The sequence below is a fragment of the Erpetoichthys calabaricus genome, chromosome 7, assembly GCF_900747795.2.
Source record: "Erpetoichthys calabaricus chromosome 7, fErpCal1.3, whole genome shotgun sequence".
Lineage (NCBI taxonomy): Eukaryota > Metazoa > Chordata > Cladistia > Polypteriformes > Polypteridae > Erpetoichthys > Erpetoichthys calabaricus.
Window position 1 is genome coordinate 152896752 of NC_041400.2, and position 20863 is coordinate 152917614.

The 20863-nt window shown below is 36.0% G+C and overlaps 1 protein-coding gene across 6 annotated transcripts in view; it reads right to left on the reverse strand.

Moving 5' to 3' along the window:
• slc4a4a (solute carrier family 4 member 4a) overlaps nt 1-20863 on the reverse strand; it is a 285556-nt gene that overhangs the window by 96864 nt on the left and 167829 nt on the right. For 2 of the 6 annotated variants that reach the window (XM_051929545.1, XM_051929547.1), the window contains exons 6-7: nt 7289-7477; nt 2986-3081 (exon numbers count right to left, since the gene is read on the reverse strand). In XM_051929545.1, the coding sequence (XP_051785505.1) occupies nt 2986-3081; nt 7289-7477 (285 nt within the window). The remainder of the gene's footprint in view (nt 1-2985; nt 3082-7288; nt 7478-20863) is intronic. The other 4 variants (XM_051929546.1, XM_028805563.2, XM_028805567.2 and 1 more) reach the window with 4 other exon arrangements.

The following is a 20863-nucleotide window of genomic DNA, read 5'->3' on the forward strand; positions in this document are numbered from 1 at the left end:
GGAGCCTCTTATTTTCCTTACAAAAAAAGCCTGCTTCTCATCTACTTACTGGCTCACTTTTTTCCCTAGGTTTTAATGAAGAAAAAAATAAAATAAACTAACAGCAGTACATTTTCAACTAGGGTTACTAGGAAAAGTCTAAAATACACATAAAAGTAGAGTTTTTTTCTGATCAAAAAATGACAAAAGTTTTTTTTCTCTTAATAAAATTTTCTTCATAAAATGGAAACTAAATTTTGTACTCAAAATAGTTTGAATATTTGTGCTATGCCCTTACAGCTATTTTTGTTTAATGAACTAAAAAGAAAGTATTTTTAAGAACATTAGAACTTGTTTTTTATAAGAGGTAAGCACATTTTGAGTTTTTAAATGATTAGAAGCAAATTACTTACAATAATAAAATTCAAGTTCACTACAAAATAAGACCAACTGCCAATAATAGGAAACTATTAAAATGAGAAAAGAAAATGGAAGAATTGGGCATTATCTGTGCAAGATCATTAAATTTTGCATTGAAGTTTAGAGAGAAGATATAGAGAGATCCAAGCGAAAAACTAACAAGATTATTTAGATAAAACTAAGAAGACAAAAATGGTAAAATGAAAAGTATACAAGCTGCTGACTTAGGATTCTGCCCACGTTCATACCCAAGATTATGCCTAAAATACTATTCTTGCTAGAAATGGAAGATTAACAGACATATCAATAGATAGATAGATAGATAGATAGATAGATAGATAGATAGACAGACAGACAGACAGACAGACAGACAGACAGACAGACAGACAGACAGACAGACAGACAGATAGATAGATAGATAGATAGATAGATAGATAGATAGATAGATAGATACTAACAAATGTTTAGTAATCAGTGGCATGACACACTCTCTTTTTGCACAGCTTTTTCATATTTGTAGATAATGAACCAAATGTCAGTTTGATGCAGCCACTATAATAAGGTATTAAATGCGTACCTTAATAAAGCAGACTTTCAGCAACATAATAATTGTTTGTTTTATGTGAGCTAAACAGATTAATTTGAAAAGTGCCAACAATGTGCTATGTGAAGTCAGTATAACATAATGAAAGTTAAAGCATATTCAGTGAAGCCCTTAACCGTTCACCCGTGATATCAGAAATGATAAGAACGTTAGAAGAGAGTTTAAAAGCAGGAGAAGACCTTTCAGCCAATACAAATTTGCCCAAATTAGACATGGTCTAATTTGTTCATTCATTTATTAATTTTTCACAATGTACTTATTCCAAACTGGGTCATGAGGACACAGCATAATAACTTTAAATTACTACTTTAATATAATTTAGAGATTCCTTTTAGTGCAATATACGTTGCAGGTTTTTATCATAACTTACTAACACAGTAGGTAGCAGTCATTTACAACTGATACAAACATTTCCGATTTCTTTTACAATGCATGCTGTAAAAAAGCTTCAACAGCAGTAACTGCTTTAAAACATAAAATAAATGAAAGCCAAACAGAGTGTCCATTCCATTTATAGTAAGATTTATAGTATATTTGATTGACGGTTTAGGTGAATCTTTGTCTGTCGCAACTACAGTTAAATGGAAGTCTTAAAACTATGGAGTTACAGATTTACTGGGGAGATTATTACATTTTCAGTTTAGGCACATACTATTATTTCCCCTAAAAACATATATTAAACATATGGAAAAATTACTTTAGCAATGAATATATTTAGCAAAGGCAAACCTATTGATTGAGAATTTCATGAACAAAACTGTATGTATCCAGGGAGTTTAAATCTAATTGTAACAAGAAAAGAGATAAATTAATAAGAATTACTATGCTAATTCTCTCTATCTGTCATGTCAAGTGAAGATAAAAAACTGAACAGGTAGAGAACTGTGTTTTTTTAACTTTTATGTTACAATTTTTGTATTTATCCATGGCAGCAGTCCTTTGGGTTGTTAATAGGTTTCTTGATAGTTTTATACCAATTCCACATTAACTTTTTTATAGTGACTAAGTATAATATGTAATGTTTTAACAACACCACTGCTTATCATAGAATGTATCATATAACAGAGTACAATTAAGGCATAAACTGAATAATATTAAGAGATCTTTGAAGATTTTAATTACATTAAATCCTATCTGCAAATTATACCATGTACTACCAGGGCAATATTTTCCTAAATTTAGGCCGGTCTGCATTTTATATGCCATATGCTATATCGTTATTATTATTTCATATTTGGCCAACATGTTTATCCAACAGGCCTAACAATACTTGGATATATTATATTTTTAAATCATTTTTCAGTTGGCACACTAGCAGGTTAGGTGAGTTGCTTAGGGTACCACACATTGAAAAAGAAGCTGAGACTGAATTGGTTACTTTATGATTAAGAATTCATCATCTTATTATTACACCACACTTTTACTATTATAAACTGCTTTTATTTTTTACTGGTACTGGTATTCTAAATTAGCCCTACATATGTACTAAAGATCTATTTATATGTCTATTTTTATATGTTGGTGCTCCCTTAATGACCATCTGATATTCCAGTCAAAGTGAAGACTTCCTGTATTGTACCTGTTAGCGATGTAAGGATGTTGTTCCCTAGGGGGCACAGTGACACTGAACATGTGAAACAATGTACAGTATATATGCTCTGAACTTATAAATGATATAATCTCCAAATTATATTAGAAACACAGTAAACTCCCTTTCAAAATAATCAGCAATTATTTAAATGACACCTGACTCTTACTTCACAACTGAATTAATTATTGACTATGGTTATTTTTCTTTTATTAATTACTTTCCCCTTTTGTTATTTTCTCTTTTGATTAAAAACTCACTCATTCATTGACATTTTATGGTGATAGCCAAGTTTGTTAGATGTTAACTTTTTTTTTTTTTACAACTAACAGCTAACAGTTTGTTTGCTTTGATATAACAAACAAACTACAGTTTAATGTTTCTTTCAACTTACTAAGCCATCCCATGCTTGGACTCTTCTGGACATGAATATCCTCATCTGAAGTGCGGACTGTTAGGCAAGGCACAGAGTTTTCAAGAGGACTACGTGCTTTAGTGATGAAAGGACAGCAGAAATATGAAAGGAGTCGTGGGAAGAAAAAGAGAGATAAAAAGCTGACAGAATAATAAGCAAGTGCAAAAGTAGCAATTGCAGAAAGCAACCATATAATCAGTTTCCAGTATATTTGGTGCAAGCAAACAATAACGTATTTTACTTGTTGACTTTGACAGGCTCACTTGGGAAAAATATTACTACATCTACATGTCAGTAACAACCAGGAGATCCTTGTGAAGATCACATGCATACTCTATGTAAAGGATTTCTCCAATTTACAAACTTAATAAATATAATCGGATGGCATGGTGGCGCAGTGGGTAGCACTGCTGCCTCGCAGTAAGGAGACCTGGGTTCACTTCCTGGGCCCTCCCTGCGTGGAGTTTGCATGTTCTCCCCATGTCTGTGTGGGTTTCCTCCGGGTTGTCCGGTTTCCTCCCACAGTCCAAGGATATGCAGGTTAGATGCATTGGTGATCCTAAATTGTCCTTAGTGTGTGCTTGGTGTGTGTGCGTGTGTGTGTGCCCTGCGGTGGGCTGGCACACTGCCTGGGGTTTGTTTCCTGCCTTGCGCCCTGTGTTGGCTGGGATTGGTTCCAGCAGACCCCCATGACCCTGTAGTTAGAATATAGCGGGTTGGATAATGGATGGATGGATGGATAAATATAATCAATTTTATTTAACTCTCAAAGTTAAAAGCCTACTTGTTTATTCAATACCAGCCAATAAAATTATACTTTTCCTTTATTTTATGTTTTTATATTTAGTTCTTCAACTTCTACTGAAATAAAACTTCAGTCCACTGATTTTCCAAGAAACCTGCAGTGTAGTAGTTCCTATTTATACCTTAACTACTGCAAAAAACAGCGTGAGCCATTTATGAGAACAAACTTTTCACTTCTCAAAGACTTTGTAAATCTTTGGAGACTATTCTTCCGTAGAATCTGTGTGTGTGTGTGTGTGTGTTTTTTTAGTTAATGGTGCAAAGGAGTGAAGAACATTACTAAGACTTATGGCAATTAACTACTAAAATGTCAAATTTAAAACTTTTCATTATTTCCTTTCTGCAGGATCTCATATTTTGTTTGCAAAATGCAGCATATTGACTTATATGACAATATAAACATTCTCAAATATATTTAATCTGAATTTAGATCATGGGGACTGGAGCTTATCCCTGAATTTCTAGACAAAACATAGGAAACAACTCTGGGTCCATCACTGGGCCCACTCACACATCTGTCCACAGACAGCCAATTTTTAGTCACCATTTCAACTAACCTGCATGTCTTTGGGGATATTGGAGGAAAACCCACATGCAAACTGGGTGCAACTTTAAACTCCAACAACTGGGCACAGAATCTGAATCAAGATGGATTACTGATGTGCTCTCTCTAACTACAGTTTTAAAAAGTTGCTAATTAGTATACAGTTCTGCAGTAATGTTTCTTTTTCTAATGAACATTTCTAATGCAATCACTTTTTTTTTGTCCACTCCAATATTCGAGCAAGCCAGACAACACTCCTCTTCTTCAAGGATGTGGAAGGAGAAATGTTCTTTATGAGAGGTATGAATAGGAAGTCCCCAGTAATTTTCACTACAGGGACAGTGAGTCCACAAAGGCCATGTGATATATAAGCTTTAAAATAAACAAAATAAAAAATAAACAACACATTTGAATAATAATAGTTTCATAACGAAATTTACTTTACGTTTCACCAACAGCTAACATGAGTCACCAAGTAAATGAACCATTTGAATGATGGCACCAAACTACTGTATTTACAGTATTATCTGTAAACCTCAGCAGAAAGTATTAAAAAGAGACTTGTGCTACTTATGTTATTTTACTATGAAGACCAACAGCAATTTTAGGGAAAAATCAACTTCAACTCAGAAACAGAACAGCAACCTATGCTTCAGAATTTGTAGCTTTTTTAAGAGTACATCCATCCAAAAAACAAATGACATTAAAAATCCTAACACTGATTAACAGATAGAACTGAACAATATGTTTAATTTGAAAATGCAACTTAAATGTCATATTAGGTATGCTTTTCATTCATTTCTGAGTGAAGTTTCATTTTCAAGAATGTACAAGAAGAAATAATGTATAAATAGGATATTTGTATACAACATCTCACATCAAAACAGTTCTGAATATCCTGACTACAAGCTCTTATATGTATTATTATATGACTACACTGAAAGGTATTTATTTTACATAATGAATTTTTAGCTCCACTTGTCATGAGATATTCTGTCATCTAATTACTCACTGCAAAAAAATCTCTCTGTTGCCAACTTGGACGTATTGCACCCTTGCTAAATGTAAAACCTCTTGAAGGACTGAAAATGATATCCAAACAGACTTTGAAATGATCAAAAATATTATAAAGGGTACAATTATTAACATAAGCATGGGCTACACTTTAGTCTGAAAGGAAATTAGAGTCCAGTCAATAATAATTTCAGAATCATACAAGACTCAGATATAACAGCATAATGCATGTAAGGATTAGATATTTGCTAACATATAAGTACATGGTGTTTAATTGCTGCTATAGCACACCCATTAGTCACGTATTATTACTTAACACAAAGCCTTTGTCAAGGTCTTGTTACATGGCAGTAAGTGACTAACAGATGAACGTAAGTTGCAATTATATTAGTTTTACATTTAGTTTGTCCTGTCCATGTTTTATTTCAGTAATAGTAAATACTCAGTAGCCTAACTAATAGTGACTACTAAAGTTGATGAGATGTCGGCAGGTCACAAAAGCATTTACAGCAGTAGCCAAAGTGAAAGGCCATATGTGGGTAGAATTTGGTGAAGACCTTTTTATGGGCTGCTATTCATAAAACAGTGCAATCTTTTCTTGCAGTATTATTTTTCCATATTTTTAGAGGATTCTAAAATGTAAAAGTGCTGTCTTTTTTCAAATGTGTGTGATTTTCTCCTGGGTAAAATGGCACATGTCGAACTTATGTGGCAAATGTTGGATTTACTGTATACTGCAGATGTTCAGTGCAAATGGCAAATATCCAGCTTATATATGGCAAATGTCTTTCTTAAATGGAATATATCCTTTTTAATTGCCCAATGTCTCATTTGATTGCCAAATATCAAACTTGAGTAGCTGGAGGAGTTCAAGTACCTTGGGGCTTTGTTCACAAGTGAGAGAACAGGTGGTCATTAGATTAGCCAATGAATCTGACCAGTGACAGTAATTTGTTGATATTGTACCAAACCTGGTGGTCGCACACAAGTAAGTCCTCAGATGAAGTGTTCGATTTACTACTCAGGCTATATCTCCATCCTTGTCTATTGTCTTGAGCTCTGGATTTAAATAGTGACCAAATGAAACTGCAGAAATGAGATCACAAGTACAAATAGTCAAAACATTTCTGTACAAGGTTGCTGGGCCCAGTCTTAGTGATAAACTGTGCAACTTAGAAATAAGGGAGAACTTTGAAGTACTACTGTTGCTTCTCAGTATTGAAACGAGGCAGTTGTGCTGGTTTGGTTATGAGGTTAAAAATGAATATTTTGCTTCTTCCACATGAAATGTATAAAGCATGGCCCTGTACAATGGGACTCAGGGGCTTATCCAGGCCACACTGGAAGGATTATATCTCTTGACTGTCATGGGAGCATCTGAGTATGGCAAATGAAAAGCCTGGAGCAAGTTACTGGGGATAAGGAGGTCGGTTGAGCCAAGCCTCAGTTGATGCTAATGTGCTCGTCATCAGAATTAAGTGGCGAAAAATGATTATGATAATAAATTACACATATAAAAATAATTTTAGGGTCAAATTAGCCTTTTTATTTTCTTTTGGGTAGTTAATTATAGTGAGAATTTTACCCATACTTCAAACTGAATTGCAATAAGAATTATATTATTGACTAAATATATTAACTAAATTATTATAACCAAACAACGTAGTAGAATTTGACTTCTTTAAACTGTTTTGATGTTGGATGTTTTACATCCATCCATCCATCATCCAACCCGCTATATCCTAACTACAGGGTCACGGGGTGGATGTTTTACTTTGTCTTAAATTATGATAGTTTTTTACAATTTGTTACAAGTTAGATATAGAATGATTATTTATCATTATAGCAAGCTGATAATTAAAAACTGAAAGATTAAAGAATATAATTTTATTAAACAGAAAGACTGCAGCAAACTGGCACCTGTATTACCATTTTCTGGGTTGGTAAACAGCCTACTTGCACTGGAGACAGTCTTCCCAATGTCTGCCAGCGACCGCAGATTGGATTTCTTGGTCTGGTGGCGATGTTTACGTAGCAAAGTGTACATCACTTTATCCTTGAGGTCAGCTTTCAATTGGCCATTCTCAATCTGGCTGTCAGTAATGAGCTCTGTAAAAGAAAAAAGAATACAAATACTAAGATGATGACCAACCAAATGCTTGCCTTTATGTCTTTTAAAATAAACTCTTCTTGTTGAAATGCAATCTAGCTAGGTATCTTGTGCTTCCTGGGTATTTATTGATTAGATAACCAAGTGTGAAAAATCATGTCATAAACAGAATTGAACCTATTTGGCACAATCTGAACAGCTGGATTCAGAACACAGAAAAATCAGTCTTACCCTACAGCAACCGATCAAGCATTACAGGAATACTTTCAACCACATTTATTTATGGATCAGTCATGCATTAGGGCATAATGCTTCACTATATTTTACACTTTACCATCTCTTGTTATTCATCATGACATACATACTAACTTTACTAACTGACTGCATGTATAAATTAATGTGTTCTGTGCTGTTCATTTAATGTAGTTGACAAGAACAAAGTCAATTTCCAATTGTGGATATCATAGGTACTGTATCTGTGATGAACATATTCTGTCTAGACCCACAACATGAAGAACAAACTAAGCTGCTGAATTGAAAACATCTGCTTCATAACACATACTGTACCATGTCACTTCTACAGCTGCTGAACTAGTATCTTCAGTAGATGGTGCAATTACACCTTCAGAAATATGATTGCCTAGCAATTATCTTAGAACTCATACAACACCACCAATGTGTTCCTGAAAAAAAACATTGCTAATGATTATTGTGTGGGATTTATAGATGCCAATCAGCAACTTTTACAACCTAAAGAAAATGCTAAAAATAACCTGGAGGTTTAAAAAAATAAACAAACAAATAAATAAAAGCAACAAGTCTTCACTATTACTTGCAGAACTGCCATGTTCTGTAGTGTTTAGTATTAGCTACTTACAAATGTATCCAACAAATATAAAAAACACAAATATGGACAGTGTGATGGCATAGTAAGTAATGTTGCCATATCAGAATGCCTGTACTTGGATACCACCTTCAGTTCTTGGTTATCTTACTTTGTTTGTTTAAACTGTGTAGTTGCATCTGACAATCCAAACATAGACTTTTATGTTCATTACCAACTACAACTCTTTAACTCTTTTTCTACATATCTACAGTATCTATCTGTTTGCTGTTTTTATATGTAAAGGTTTACTTGAAGTGTACATATTAGAGATGAGTGAGAAATGCACTATTTTAATCAGATTAGAGACCTCTCCCTCTATCCATCTAGAGAGCCAAGACAGGCTAACTGTGTAACTAGTGTTGGTATATACAGGTAAGAGTTTGCCACATAGTGGACTATCTCTTGTCCAAGGTTAGCTCCTGTTTTATGTCTGTTGCTACCAGAATATCTGCAACTCTGCACTGCAAAAAACAAATTAAATTAGGCAAGAGTAATAATGAGAAAGTAACAATGATAAATCCATATGAGGCTACAAAACATTGATATATAATTATTAAGTATACCAGTAATTTTAATAAGAGTAAAATTATTATTATACATAATGCTCACAGAGCGTGGTGACGTTCAGATGTGCATCCATCCATCCATCCATTTTTCAACCCACTGAATCCGAACACAGGGTCACGGGGGTCTGCTGGAGCCAATCCCATCCAACACAGGGCACAAGGCAGGAACCAATCCCGGGCAGGGTGACAACCCACCACAGGACACACGCAAACACACCCACACACCAAGCACACACTAGGGCCAATTTAGAATTGCCAATCCACCTAACCTGCATGTCTTTGGACAGTGGGAGGAAACCCACGCAGACACAGGGAGAACATGCAAACTCCATGCAGGGAGGACCCGGGAAGCGAACCCAGGTCCCCAGGTCTTCCAACTGCAAGGCAGCAGCGCTACCCACTGCGCCACCGTGCCGCCCTCAGATGTGCATTGCTTCAAAATATAATATGTATGATGACACTAGCCAATATTGGCAATAACAGTAAAGTCAATTTATGTTATATACTGTACTGTATATTGAAGTAAAATTATAAACAAGGGCTGCTAACCTCACCCACATACAGAATAACAAGTTCACATTCTAAATGTGTATTTCAAGAAAATCATCTACTGTATGTCAGCCAGATATTGCTATACTGTGAAAGTCACTATACTGTACAAAATAATGACTATTTGTATAATATTACAACTTTGATGTATTTGCTTGTTGATAGCACACTCTATAAATGTCACCATATAATGGTTTATTGTAATTGTTTTTATTGCTTTTTACAACATTTTGTGATAGGGAACTATATAAAATATATATATGTGAACAAATTATTTAATATAGTTCAACCCTTCAAACAATACCTAGGGGTCTAAAAAAGAAGAAAATTTGTACCCCAACAAAAAAATATGATTTATAAAATCTGCCATAGTAGGCACACTTTAAGCAATTTACTGTTTATAAATCGCAATCAACTTATAAATGTGAGCATGTGAATGCACTTCGAACATTGTCCTGAGTGAAGCTTGGCTGAGATCTTCCTGACCTGTCAGCCATTTCCCTGAGAAGTGACAACAGGAAGATGATATAAACTGACAAAGCATTGGCACTCTTAAAAGGGAATTGAAATATAGCCTGTACATCATATGCATCACTTTTGAGGTGTAATATGTTTGTCACATCATTGCTCATTGTAATAATGGTTGGTGATTTTTAGTAGGTTTGACTGCATTTCTCTACTTGATCAACGGTGTCGTCATTTCCCAGTTTCTCCAAAATGTTGCATAAATATAAACACAATCAATCCTCTGTCAAATTTTCCTTTATAAATCCCGATGTTTGCATGGGAAGTTGCATACGCACATTTCTAGCCTCTTTGTGTGTGTACGCAAGCTCTATAAATAAGGCCTCTGATATTTCTAGGTGATTTCACAATTACAAGTCAGGTGGTTGTTCTATATTGTACTGTTCCATCAACACGGTACACAATGCATACAAAATTCATTAGTTTCCTACAGAGGAGTAAAGAGTACTAAAAATTCTACTTAAAAAGAAGTTTTGCAAATAAGGTGCAATAGAATTGATATCCAAATGACTAAAAGGCTTTTTTAGTTATGTTAACATGAAGTAAATAAAATCTGCACAGCACTACAATATAGAAACAACATTTAAAAGCTTAAATTGTCGTGGTTGTGCCGCACTACCTCAAATACATGAAAGTGTTAAAAACAAAAAATGTATGCAGGTGGAGCAGAATTTTTTCAGACAATGATTGATCAATGTGGATCTGAAGCACATACAATGTACAGGTATTGTATATTTTCTCAGTGTGGCATCAATATAAAGTTGCTTATAAGAGAACATACTGTAGCTGTTGCCAGTAGCCCTCCATGTCACCAGTACTTAGAAGCCACACGAGCATGACAGACAAAGACCACTTACCATTGTAATATTTGTGGGGCGTGTTTTGCTGCAGACAGGGAAATGACTGCATGGCTTGAAAGGTGAGGCCAAAAAATTCAAGCGCATATATTCTTCTACAGAAATGCCATACTTACCAACATACATTAATAAAAATGTATTCCCATTTAGGAAATTATGAGGTAAATACACCTGACTTACTCATTATTCACCGAAACATCTTTTTTAAAATGATGCCACCTGTTATCACAGCTTATCTTTTTGGACAACCATGCACTGCTTTGGTTGCAACAATATATAGCTATCTGAATATTACCTTTCAAAGCATCAAGTTGATTCTTAGCATTTATGCTGCATTTTTTAAAATACCCTGCTAATCTAAAAAAATCACCTTACTTTAATGTGTTTTCGTAAGTTTGAGGAAACATCCCTGAATGTAGACGACTCCACAGATTATGGAAACAGAGTTGACACAGTATAAGGTGCTTTCTTTTTTATCAGTAAGACTGAATGGCTCTTTGCAGTCTATATTTTATAAAAATAACTGCTGTTGCTGCCACTATACCAAGACCTTTCCACTACATTCTCGACTGTACAAGGACCTCATAAACATAGTTACTGCACTCTACATTTAAGATTGGAGCTTTTATAGTGCACACTTAGTATTTGGTCCATAAACTGACCTGTTATATACTGAGATGCATCTACTTACTCTGCAGTAGATAGTTTTATTTACTAAAACACTTCACACTCCGAGATCATGACCTACAACCCCTAAAATGTTTATGGTCAGTATTATTTTAATTGACCATTGTAAACTTTGCATTCTTAAAATAGCCAAACAAATGTACATTGGAACAATCCACCTTGAATCGTTACTAAATAATAAACTTTTTAAAGGGTAAGTTTATTTAAAAAACTAAAATCTACAATACTCTACACAATCTGCTCAAGTACAGTAACAAATGTAAATGTAACTCATTACTTTATACTACTGGTAACATAAATTATTCTACAGCTGAAAACTCATTGTACCTAGCATATGTTTGTTAGAGTAGCTGCTGAGATTGTTTAATATTGCTCCTTTACATTTCTTCTTAATTGTAGCAGATGTTCTTCCTTTCCTATTATTACTAAGTCTATTCCATTCCCAATGTTCATGGTGGCAGATGGTCTGCCCTTTAGCAGGTGAATCATTACATACAGTATGATGATCCTACTTCTTCTGTCCAAATGGAACTATAATCATTTGCTTATGATCGTCGTCAGAATGCCATTAATCTGGGAAACTTGGAATATGAATTTTAAGAAATATACTGTATACAGTAAATAATGCAAGTTACTTCTTTATGGTTTTAACATTATGTTATTGCATAGTTCTATTTATTTTTTTCATGTTATACTATATTTGTAATGAATATATATAGTGCATTAGGCTCATAAGTGGGCATATGTATAGTAAGAATAAATTCAGTGGAAATAAATTACAACAGAGGGAGTCAACCTTGAAAATTGCTTACAGGCATGAATACCACCAAGGTAGAAACAGGCAATAAAAAGTTCCACTGGAAACCTTAGTACTAGTGTGTTGTACCGTGTTAGCCATTATGAATGTAGTGAGAAGTCAAGCAAAATGACACCTTTAATTGGCTAACTAAAAAGATTACAATATGCAAGCTTTTGAGGCAACTCAGGCCCCTTATTCAGGAAAGATATATCTTAATAATAATAATAATAATACATTTTATTTATATAGCGCCTTTCCCATGCTCAAGGCACTTACAGAATATAATAAAGAACGGCAGAATATACCGTATATAGCATTGTACAAACCAGACAAATAAATAAAGAAGATTAAGACAGTAAATTCTGAAAAAAACAGACAACATAATTGATGGTCTAGCACACACATACAGGTTACATTGGCATCTTGACAGAGAAGTAAACTGAGAGAAGGGTAATAAAGTCAAGCAGAGCTAAAAGCCTTCCTGAACAGATGAGTTTTGAGTTGTTTTTTAAAAGAATTCATGGAGTCAGCTGACCTGATTAATTTTGGTAGGTCATTCCAGAGTCTGGGCGCTATACAGCTGAAGGCCCTGTCACCCATAGAGTGTAGATTAGTGTGAGGCACAACAAGATTACCAGAATCAGAGGACCTTAGTGGGCGGGCAGGCACATAGTGATGGAGAAGGTCACTGATGTAGTTTGGCGCGAGGTTATTTAAAGCTTTGTAGGTTATTAGTAGGATTTTATATTCGATTCTGTAGGACACAGGGAGCCAGTGAAGGCGGAGCAGGATGGGTGTGATGTGCTCGCTGCTGCTGGTTCGAGTAAGGACTCTTGCAGCTGAGTTTTGAATAAGCTGGAGCTGTGATATAAGATTAGAAGGGGCACCTGCCAGTAGGGAATTACAATAATCGATGCGGGATGTGATAAAAGCATGGACAAGCTTCTCAGCATTAGAGAAGGAGAGGAAAGAGCGAACACGGGATATGTTACGGAGGTGAAAGTAAGAAAGTTTCTTAATGTGATTTATGTGGGTGGAATAAGTGAGGGAGGAATCAAAAATGACACCAAGATTTTTTACAGTAGAGGCAGGTCTGATGAGATCACTGCCAAGATGGACTGGGAAGGAGCTCATTTTATTAAGTTGCATTTTAGTCCCAATTTGCAGGAGTTCAGTTTTATTGCAATTTAATTTTAAAGAGTTCTGCTCCATCCAGGTTTTAATTTCACTAAGGCAGGTTGTGAGCTGAGAAAGCTCTGATGAAGTTCCACTTTTAACATTGAAGTAGAGCTGAGTATCATCTGCATAAAAATGATAACCCAATCCATAACTACGGATAATATGGCCAAGGGGAAGCATATAAATACAGAAAAGCAGAGGACCGAGGACAGAGCCCTGAGGGACTCCTTGTGTGACTGGCACTGAGTTGGATCTGCTGTTGCCAAGACTAACAAACTCTTGCCTATCAGTCAGATAGGACTTGAACCACTGGAGGGCAGTGCCAGAGATACCCAGCATGTTCTCCATTCTGGACAGTAGGATGTCATGTCTGACTGTGTCAAATGCTGCACTGAGGTCTAACAGAATTAATATGCTAGTTTGTCCAGAGTCTGCTGCCATAAGCAAATCATTGGTTACCCGTAGCAGAGCAGTTTCACAGCTGTGCCGCGCCCTGAAACCAGACTGAAAGGGTTCCATCAAATTATTAGAGGTTAGGTAATTGGTGAGTTGGGAAGCTACAACACGCTCAAGAACTTTTGACAGGAAAGGTAAGTGGGAGATAGGCCGGAAATTGTTAAGATTGTCAACATCAAGGCCAGACTTTTTTAACATTGGGGTTACAGAAGCAATTTTAAAAGTGAGCGGCACGGAGCCAGTGTCAAGGGATGAGTTTATTATTGTTGTAACAGTCGGGATTATGGCATGAAGGCAGGATTTAAGTAGTGTGGTGGGGATGGGGTCCAGTACACAAGTAGTCGGCCTCATCTTACAAAGCAGGTTATTAACAAACGCAGAAGTGACTTGTGAGAACTTAGAGAAGGAGCTGGATGGAGTGGGAAAACAGGGAGAGATATAAACAGATGATATATTTATGTTAGTTGAATTATTTAGATCTTTAATTTTGTTACGGAAGAAGGGGCCTAAGTTGCCTGAAAAGCTTGCATATTGTAATCTTTTTAGTTAGCAAATGGAAGCCTTGAGAAGGAAAGATCTTACCTGACTATGACAAAGCACCTGTACATGCTGATAGGTGAAGCAACGTTTGTCAGTTGCAGTGCCACATAAGTGAAATCTCCACGTATACTTGAGCTAGGAAGTGTTGAGCCAAGAAGAACAATGGCAGGAATAAAAGGTCAAGGACCAGGAAATTAAAGAGAAAGAAAAATCAAAGACAATAAGCTAAAAAAAAAATATGCCAATGCCTAATGTGATTCTCAAAAGTCTTAAGACAGTATAAAGGAAAAAGTCCTGACTTGCTGGAACGTTTTTATCTCTAGCTAACACTACAATGTGATTCACAAAGCAACCACAACCTGGACTGGGTTATATACAGTAGGGTTGCAGTGAGCATGTCTTATGTTGTAACTTCTCACAGTGATAGGAACAGAACGTTGTTTCTAGAAATGGAGAAGCTCAATACACTCAAAAAGGTGGTGCTTGAGTGAAATAAAATGGTGATGTAATAAAAAAACAAAAATAATAACAAGATCAAAACATCAATGAAGTAACAAAATGAAAGTGAAACTGAGTTTGATGATTCTTAAAAACTAGAAAATCATAGTAGGAAGGGAGACTAGCACCTTAAGAGGAATCAAAGAAGATTCCCCCTAAAGTTAGAAAGCAGATGATGAAGCAATGTTGACTCTAACCAGAGAGAAGCCATGAAGGAACAGTAGGAGGCCACAGAATCTTTGAACCATTAGATGGCAGCAAATTACCAATTCATGTAAACAGAGACCATTTTAAAGTAAGAGGCCGAATAAGCGGTAGCAAATAGTCCCTTGAATGTAATCAATGGGACCACATTGCAAACTTAAACTACACAGATGGTGTGAAGAATGTAAGATGATGTCCAGCCTTCAAGGACTGCACAGTGTTTAGTGTTGTAAAAACATTAGGTACTGAAAGACGGAACACTAGCCTGATATATTTGTAGTCACTGTCATCTTGACTTTGGAAAAGATTTCAGGCTTAGCCAAGAAGTGAATCCAGGAATGGATTTAAAGAAAACGCTTTATGAGAAGGGTTCTGGACATAGCTAGGAGAAGACTAACTTGTGGGAGGAACAAATGCCTGAGTAATTAACAGAAAGAGAGATGGGGAATGGAAAGAGAGTGCCTTTTTGTAATAATTTATACATTTGAAAGCTAATAATGTTATACCCCTGATAAACTTAGGTTAAGGCATGTGTAGGGAGTTGTTCAATTGCCAATATTAACTATAATAGTGCCATAGTAAATTCATATTTTTTGCAATATTTTGTTAAGGGCACAATTTGAGAGAACAAGTACTCTGCTGGGTTTTAGACATGGAACAGGAGTTAATAATGCCAAGAGTCAGAAGGGAGGCTGGAATTCAGTACATTGAGAAAAAAATAAAAAAAATGATTAACAAGACCCAATACATAAACCATAAACAAAGTCAGAAAAACAAAATGAAATTCTAACACTGATTTGTTCTTGGAAAAACCTTTCAGCTTCCCCTTTCATTAAGGAGTAATGTAAAGCAAAGAATGTGATCAAAAACAAGGACGCTACGACATGCTTGCTACCATCTTGTATTGGTGGGTCATGATGGGGTAATATGTTATGTAACCTGTGTGCCTTGTGACTGGCAGTGAGCATAGTAGCAGTAAAGAAAATGTCTACAGCCATGAATTATAAGCACAAATTGATGGCATCCAGAAACCAGTGCAGAGTCGTTGTCATGATACCAAACATCCATCCATCCATCCTCCAACCCGCTATATCCTAACACAGGGTCACGGGGGTCTGCTGGAGCCAATCCCAGTGAACACAGGGCGGAAGACAGAAAACACATCCCGGGCAGGGCACACACACACACGCACACCAAGAACACACTAGGGACAATTTAAGATCGCCAATGCACCTAACCTGCATGTCTTTGGACTGTGGGAGGAAACCGGAGCACCCGGAGGAAACCCATGCAGACACGGGGAGAACATGCAAAATCCACGCAGGGAGGACCCGGGAAGTGAACCCAGGTCTCCTAACTAATACCAAACATAATGATATAAAAATAATGGTTAAAAGCGAACAAAAATGAATCCTGTAAGCAAATAAGAGTCCAGAAAGGCAGATCATAACATATTCGTATATACAAACACAATACTAATTTAAAAACATAATAAAATGGCAAAATCCGCTAATGGGAGTTTTGTCACTGTTTAAGTTGTTGTAATTCTACGCCATCTCGGTAATACGGAAGCCTAAAATGAGATTCCTTTTATCAAAAACTTTAAATTTTTTACAGTTTAAAAACACTTTCTTGCCATTTAATATCCAAATGCATTACATTTTTATACCAACAGCATGCACCTACTTTTATGGAATACAAGTAAAAGTACACACTTGAAGGATTTGAGGTGCAATCAGTAATTATAGTGTTGAATAGCTTTTGAATTAAATATGGAATAGTATAAGGGAACATTTATATTTATTATTAATGGTTATGCAGTTAGAGCAAGCACGCTGAGATGCAGGTAAAAAGAAACTCTTGCTCACTCTTTATACTACTCACAGCAGACAAATCCTAGCAGCATGCTGTCAAGTAGGGTTGATGGTGTGAGAGGGCAATAATTGGTTTGTTGAAGGTTATTACAGTCGTGGTCAAAAGTTTTGAGAATGAAACAAATATTAATTTTCATAAAGTTTGCTGCCTCAGTTTTTATGATGGCAATCTGCATAAACTCTGGAATGTTATGAAGAGTGATCAGATGAATTGCAATTAATTGCAAAGTTCCTCTTGCCATGAAAATAAACTTAATCCCCAAAAAATCTATTTCTACTTCATTTCAGCCCTGCCACAAAAGGACCTGCTGACATCATTTCAGTGATCTTCTCGTGAACACAGGTGAGAGTGTTGACGAGGCCAAGGCTGGAGATCACTCTGTCATGCTGATTGAATTAGAATAGAGAGATTCAAGTGTTGTGAAGAAGGCTTAAGGGCGCTCAAGAAAATCCAGCAAGTGCCAGGCCCATCTCCTAAAGTTGATTCAGCTGCGGGATCGGGGCACCACCAGTGCAGAGTTTGCTCAGGAATGGCAGTAGACAGGTGTGAGTGCATCTGCATGCACAGTGAGGAGAAGACTTTTGGAGGATGGTCTGGTGTCAAGAAGGGCAGCAAAGAAGCCATTTCTCTCCAAGAAAAACATCAGGGACAGACTGATATTCTGCGAAAGGTACGGGGATTAGACTGCTGAGGACTGTAAAGGGCAAAGTCATTTTCTGTGAAGAATCCCCTTTCCGATTGTTTGGGGCATCCGGGAAAAGGAAAAGGTGAGCGCTACCATCAGTCCTGTGTCATGCCAACAGTAAAGCATCCTGAGACCATTCACGTGTGGGGTTGCTTCTTATCCATGAATAAAGAATGGTACTAAAAAATCCTTTTGAGAGCAACTTTTCCCAACCATCCAAGAACAGCTTGGTGACGTACAATGCATTTTCCAGTATGATGGAGCACTGTGCCATACGGCGATAACTAAGTGGCTCGGGGAACAAAACATCGAAATATTTGGGTCCATGGCCAGGAAACTCCCCAGACCTTAATCCCATTGAGAATTTGTGGTCAATCCTCAAGAAGCAGGTGGACAAACAAAAAGCTATAAATTATGACAAACTCCAAGCATTGATTATTGTCCTCACAGGTGGCGCAGTGGTAGTGCTGCTGCTTTGTAGTAAGGAGACTGTGGAAGATTGTGGGTTCGCTTCCCGGTTCCTCCCTGTGTGGATAGCGCTTTGAGTACTGAGAAAAGTGCTATATAAATGTAATGAATTATTATTATTATTATTATGCAAGAATGGGCTGCTATCAGTCAGGATTTGGCCCAGAAGTTGATTGACAGCATGCCACGACGAATTGCAGAGGTCTTGAAACAGACTGCAAATATTGACTGTTTGGATAAACTTAATGTAATTATCAATAAAAGCCTTTGAAACTTATAAAATGCTTGCAATTATATTTCTGTATACCATAGAAACATCTGACAAAAAGATCTAAAAACACTGAAGCAGCAAACTTTGTGAAAACCAATACTTGTGTCATTCTCAAAACTTTTGGCCACGGCTGTACTTTCATGATTCTGCATTGCTATGATGTGGTGCCTGAACCAAAAATTCAAGTCAAAGCATAAAAAAAGTTGTTAGAGAAAGTAAAAGAGAGAAGAGTGGTGTAAGGGGCTAAAACAATAAAGTGCAGCCTTCTTCTCTTCTTTTTCAGTTGTTTGTTCTTGTAGTAATACCATCAGTTTCTCTCCCCTGTAAGCATTTGAACTACATGCAATAAATAACACTTAAAAAGAATACCTAATGCCCTGTAAGAGTGTTTTTCACCCTAAACTATTATTTCCCATTTCTAAAGAACAATTATTATTGCTAGTTATTCATTATAGGAGCATATTGAACTCAATTAAGATAAGTGCTGATTACTGTCTCCAATTCTAGAACAAAATGCTTGCAAATTGATTAATTAAAAGACATTCTGGCATAATATGGATGGGAAACAGACTTAGCCTGGTCATTTGCTAATGATTGGGAAATGGGTCACTTAGAATGGCCTGTAGGATTTTCTGCATATAGGCTTTCCTTGAATCACTATATACTGTATTAGCATTACTTCACTTCAAGTTACAAAGCAGGTCTTACTTTCTCTTTGCTACAGATGAATGTAATAAAGATAATATTATTTATAAGATAATATATAAGATTTTTGGTTTTAAGCATCAATATTAAAACACTACTAATGGAATATAAGGCTTTAAATAATATTGCTCCTTTCTGTATTTTGGAGTGCCTGACCCCCTGACACTCCAAGTCATGACCTTAGATCTTTTTAAATTGTCTGCTTATTATTCCAAGAGCTAAACATAAAAGAAGTGGTGAGAGAGCCTTTTGCTGTTATACACAAAAAATATAGAATACGTTACCAATAGAGAGCTATGCCAGGCTAACGACGTGATCACTTTAAAAAACTCCACTTTTTAAAATGGTGCTTTTCATAGCCACAGTTTAGTTGTACTCCTAATAGAATATGCATACATAGAATTATCAAACTCTTCAGGGATTTGCAATAATTACTCACCATATTTTTCTCTGCTTTCTTTTCCAGTTTCCCTGTGTTGTTGTTTTGCGCCTACAACTACATTATTTGTACATTACCTGTATTATGATGAAGGAGGACAGAACATGTGTTCGTGAGGCAATATTGCTATATACATCTCCAGTTTTAAACTTCCTCCATCATTTATACTGTGTATTGTTTATATTATGTGTTACATGCTCTTTAATAAAAGTAGAAGCATCAAAACAGAAAAATGCATCCTTCTGCCTCTTGCTCATATAGCATGAATTTGAGCTGGTGACATTTTTTAAGACAAAAGCTATTGCGTCAGTATGCATCTGTAAAGGTGAGAAAAACGTAACAGAAAAGAAGGTAAGGGACACAATGCTTCAGCTATACAGCCTTCATCAGAATAAAATGCTGCATTCAGCAGTATCCCCAGAGTGATCTTTGTATTTCTTCCAAGGTAATTACTTCCTTATACACTATGGGACAGAAGTTTTGATTCAAACTATCATTTGACTTGTATTTAATCAGTTGTTAATGTGTCTGTCACTTTTCAAATATGTTTAAATTAGTAAGCGAAATGATCTACTTATGAATAAAAGATATAAATGAGAGTTGCCGTGTCAAACAAACTGAAGCAAAATGCAATACTAAGTAGGGAATTTGGGTTAAGTTTACACATAATGTGAAAAATAAGAAAGAGAAAAAAATGGGAAAAAGGCTAAGATAATTGAAATGTAAAGTATTAACCATCAATTGGATACAATGTGCAAACTGTATAGTAAAATTTGAAATAAGGAAGTAAATTAAAAATTAAAGAATAAGTACCCAGAAGAAAAATTAACATGAATTTCACAGATGAAACAAAGTGGTTTATTCAAATGCTTTAGACAATGGCACATGGAAGGATTTGTTGGTGTTGCTGCCCTAAAAACTACAAAACACTGGATACGAATCCTTCCCCACTCATTTCTTCCACAGAGCTTTTATGTTCTCCCTGTATGTGGGTGGTTTTTTTTTCTCCTGATACTTCGGCTTTACTCCCACATGTCAATATCTATATATTAGGTTGACTGATTACTTGATCAAATGCCCTTTTATGAGTGACTGTGTGTATGTTTGCATGCGCCCTATGAAGGACTGGCACTCTCGCTTTCTTTTCTCGCACATAATGCTGTTAGCACAGGCACAATGCAGCATAATTTTGAATT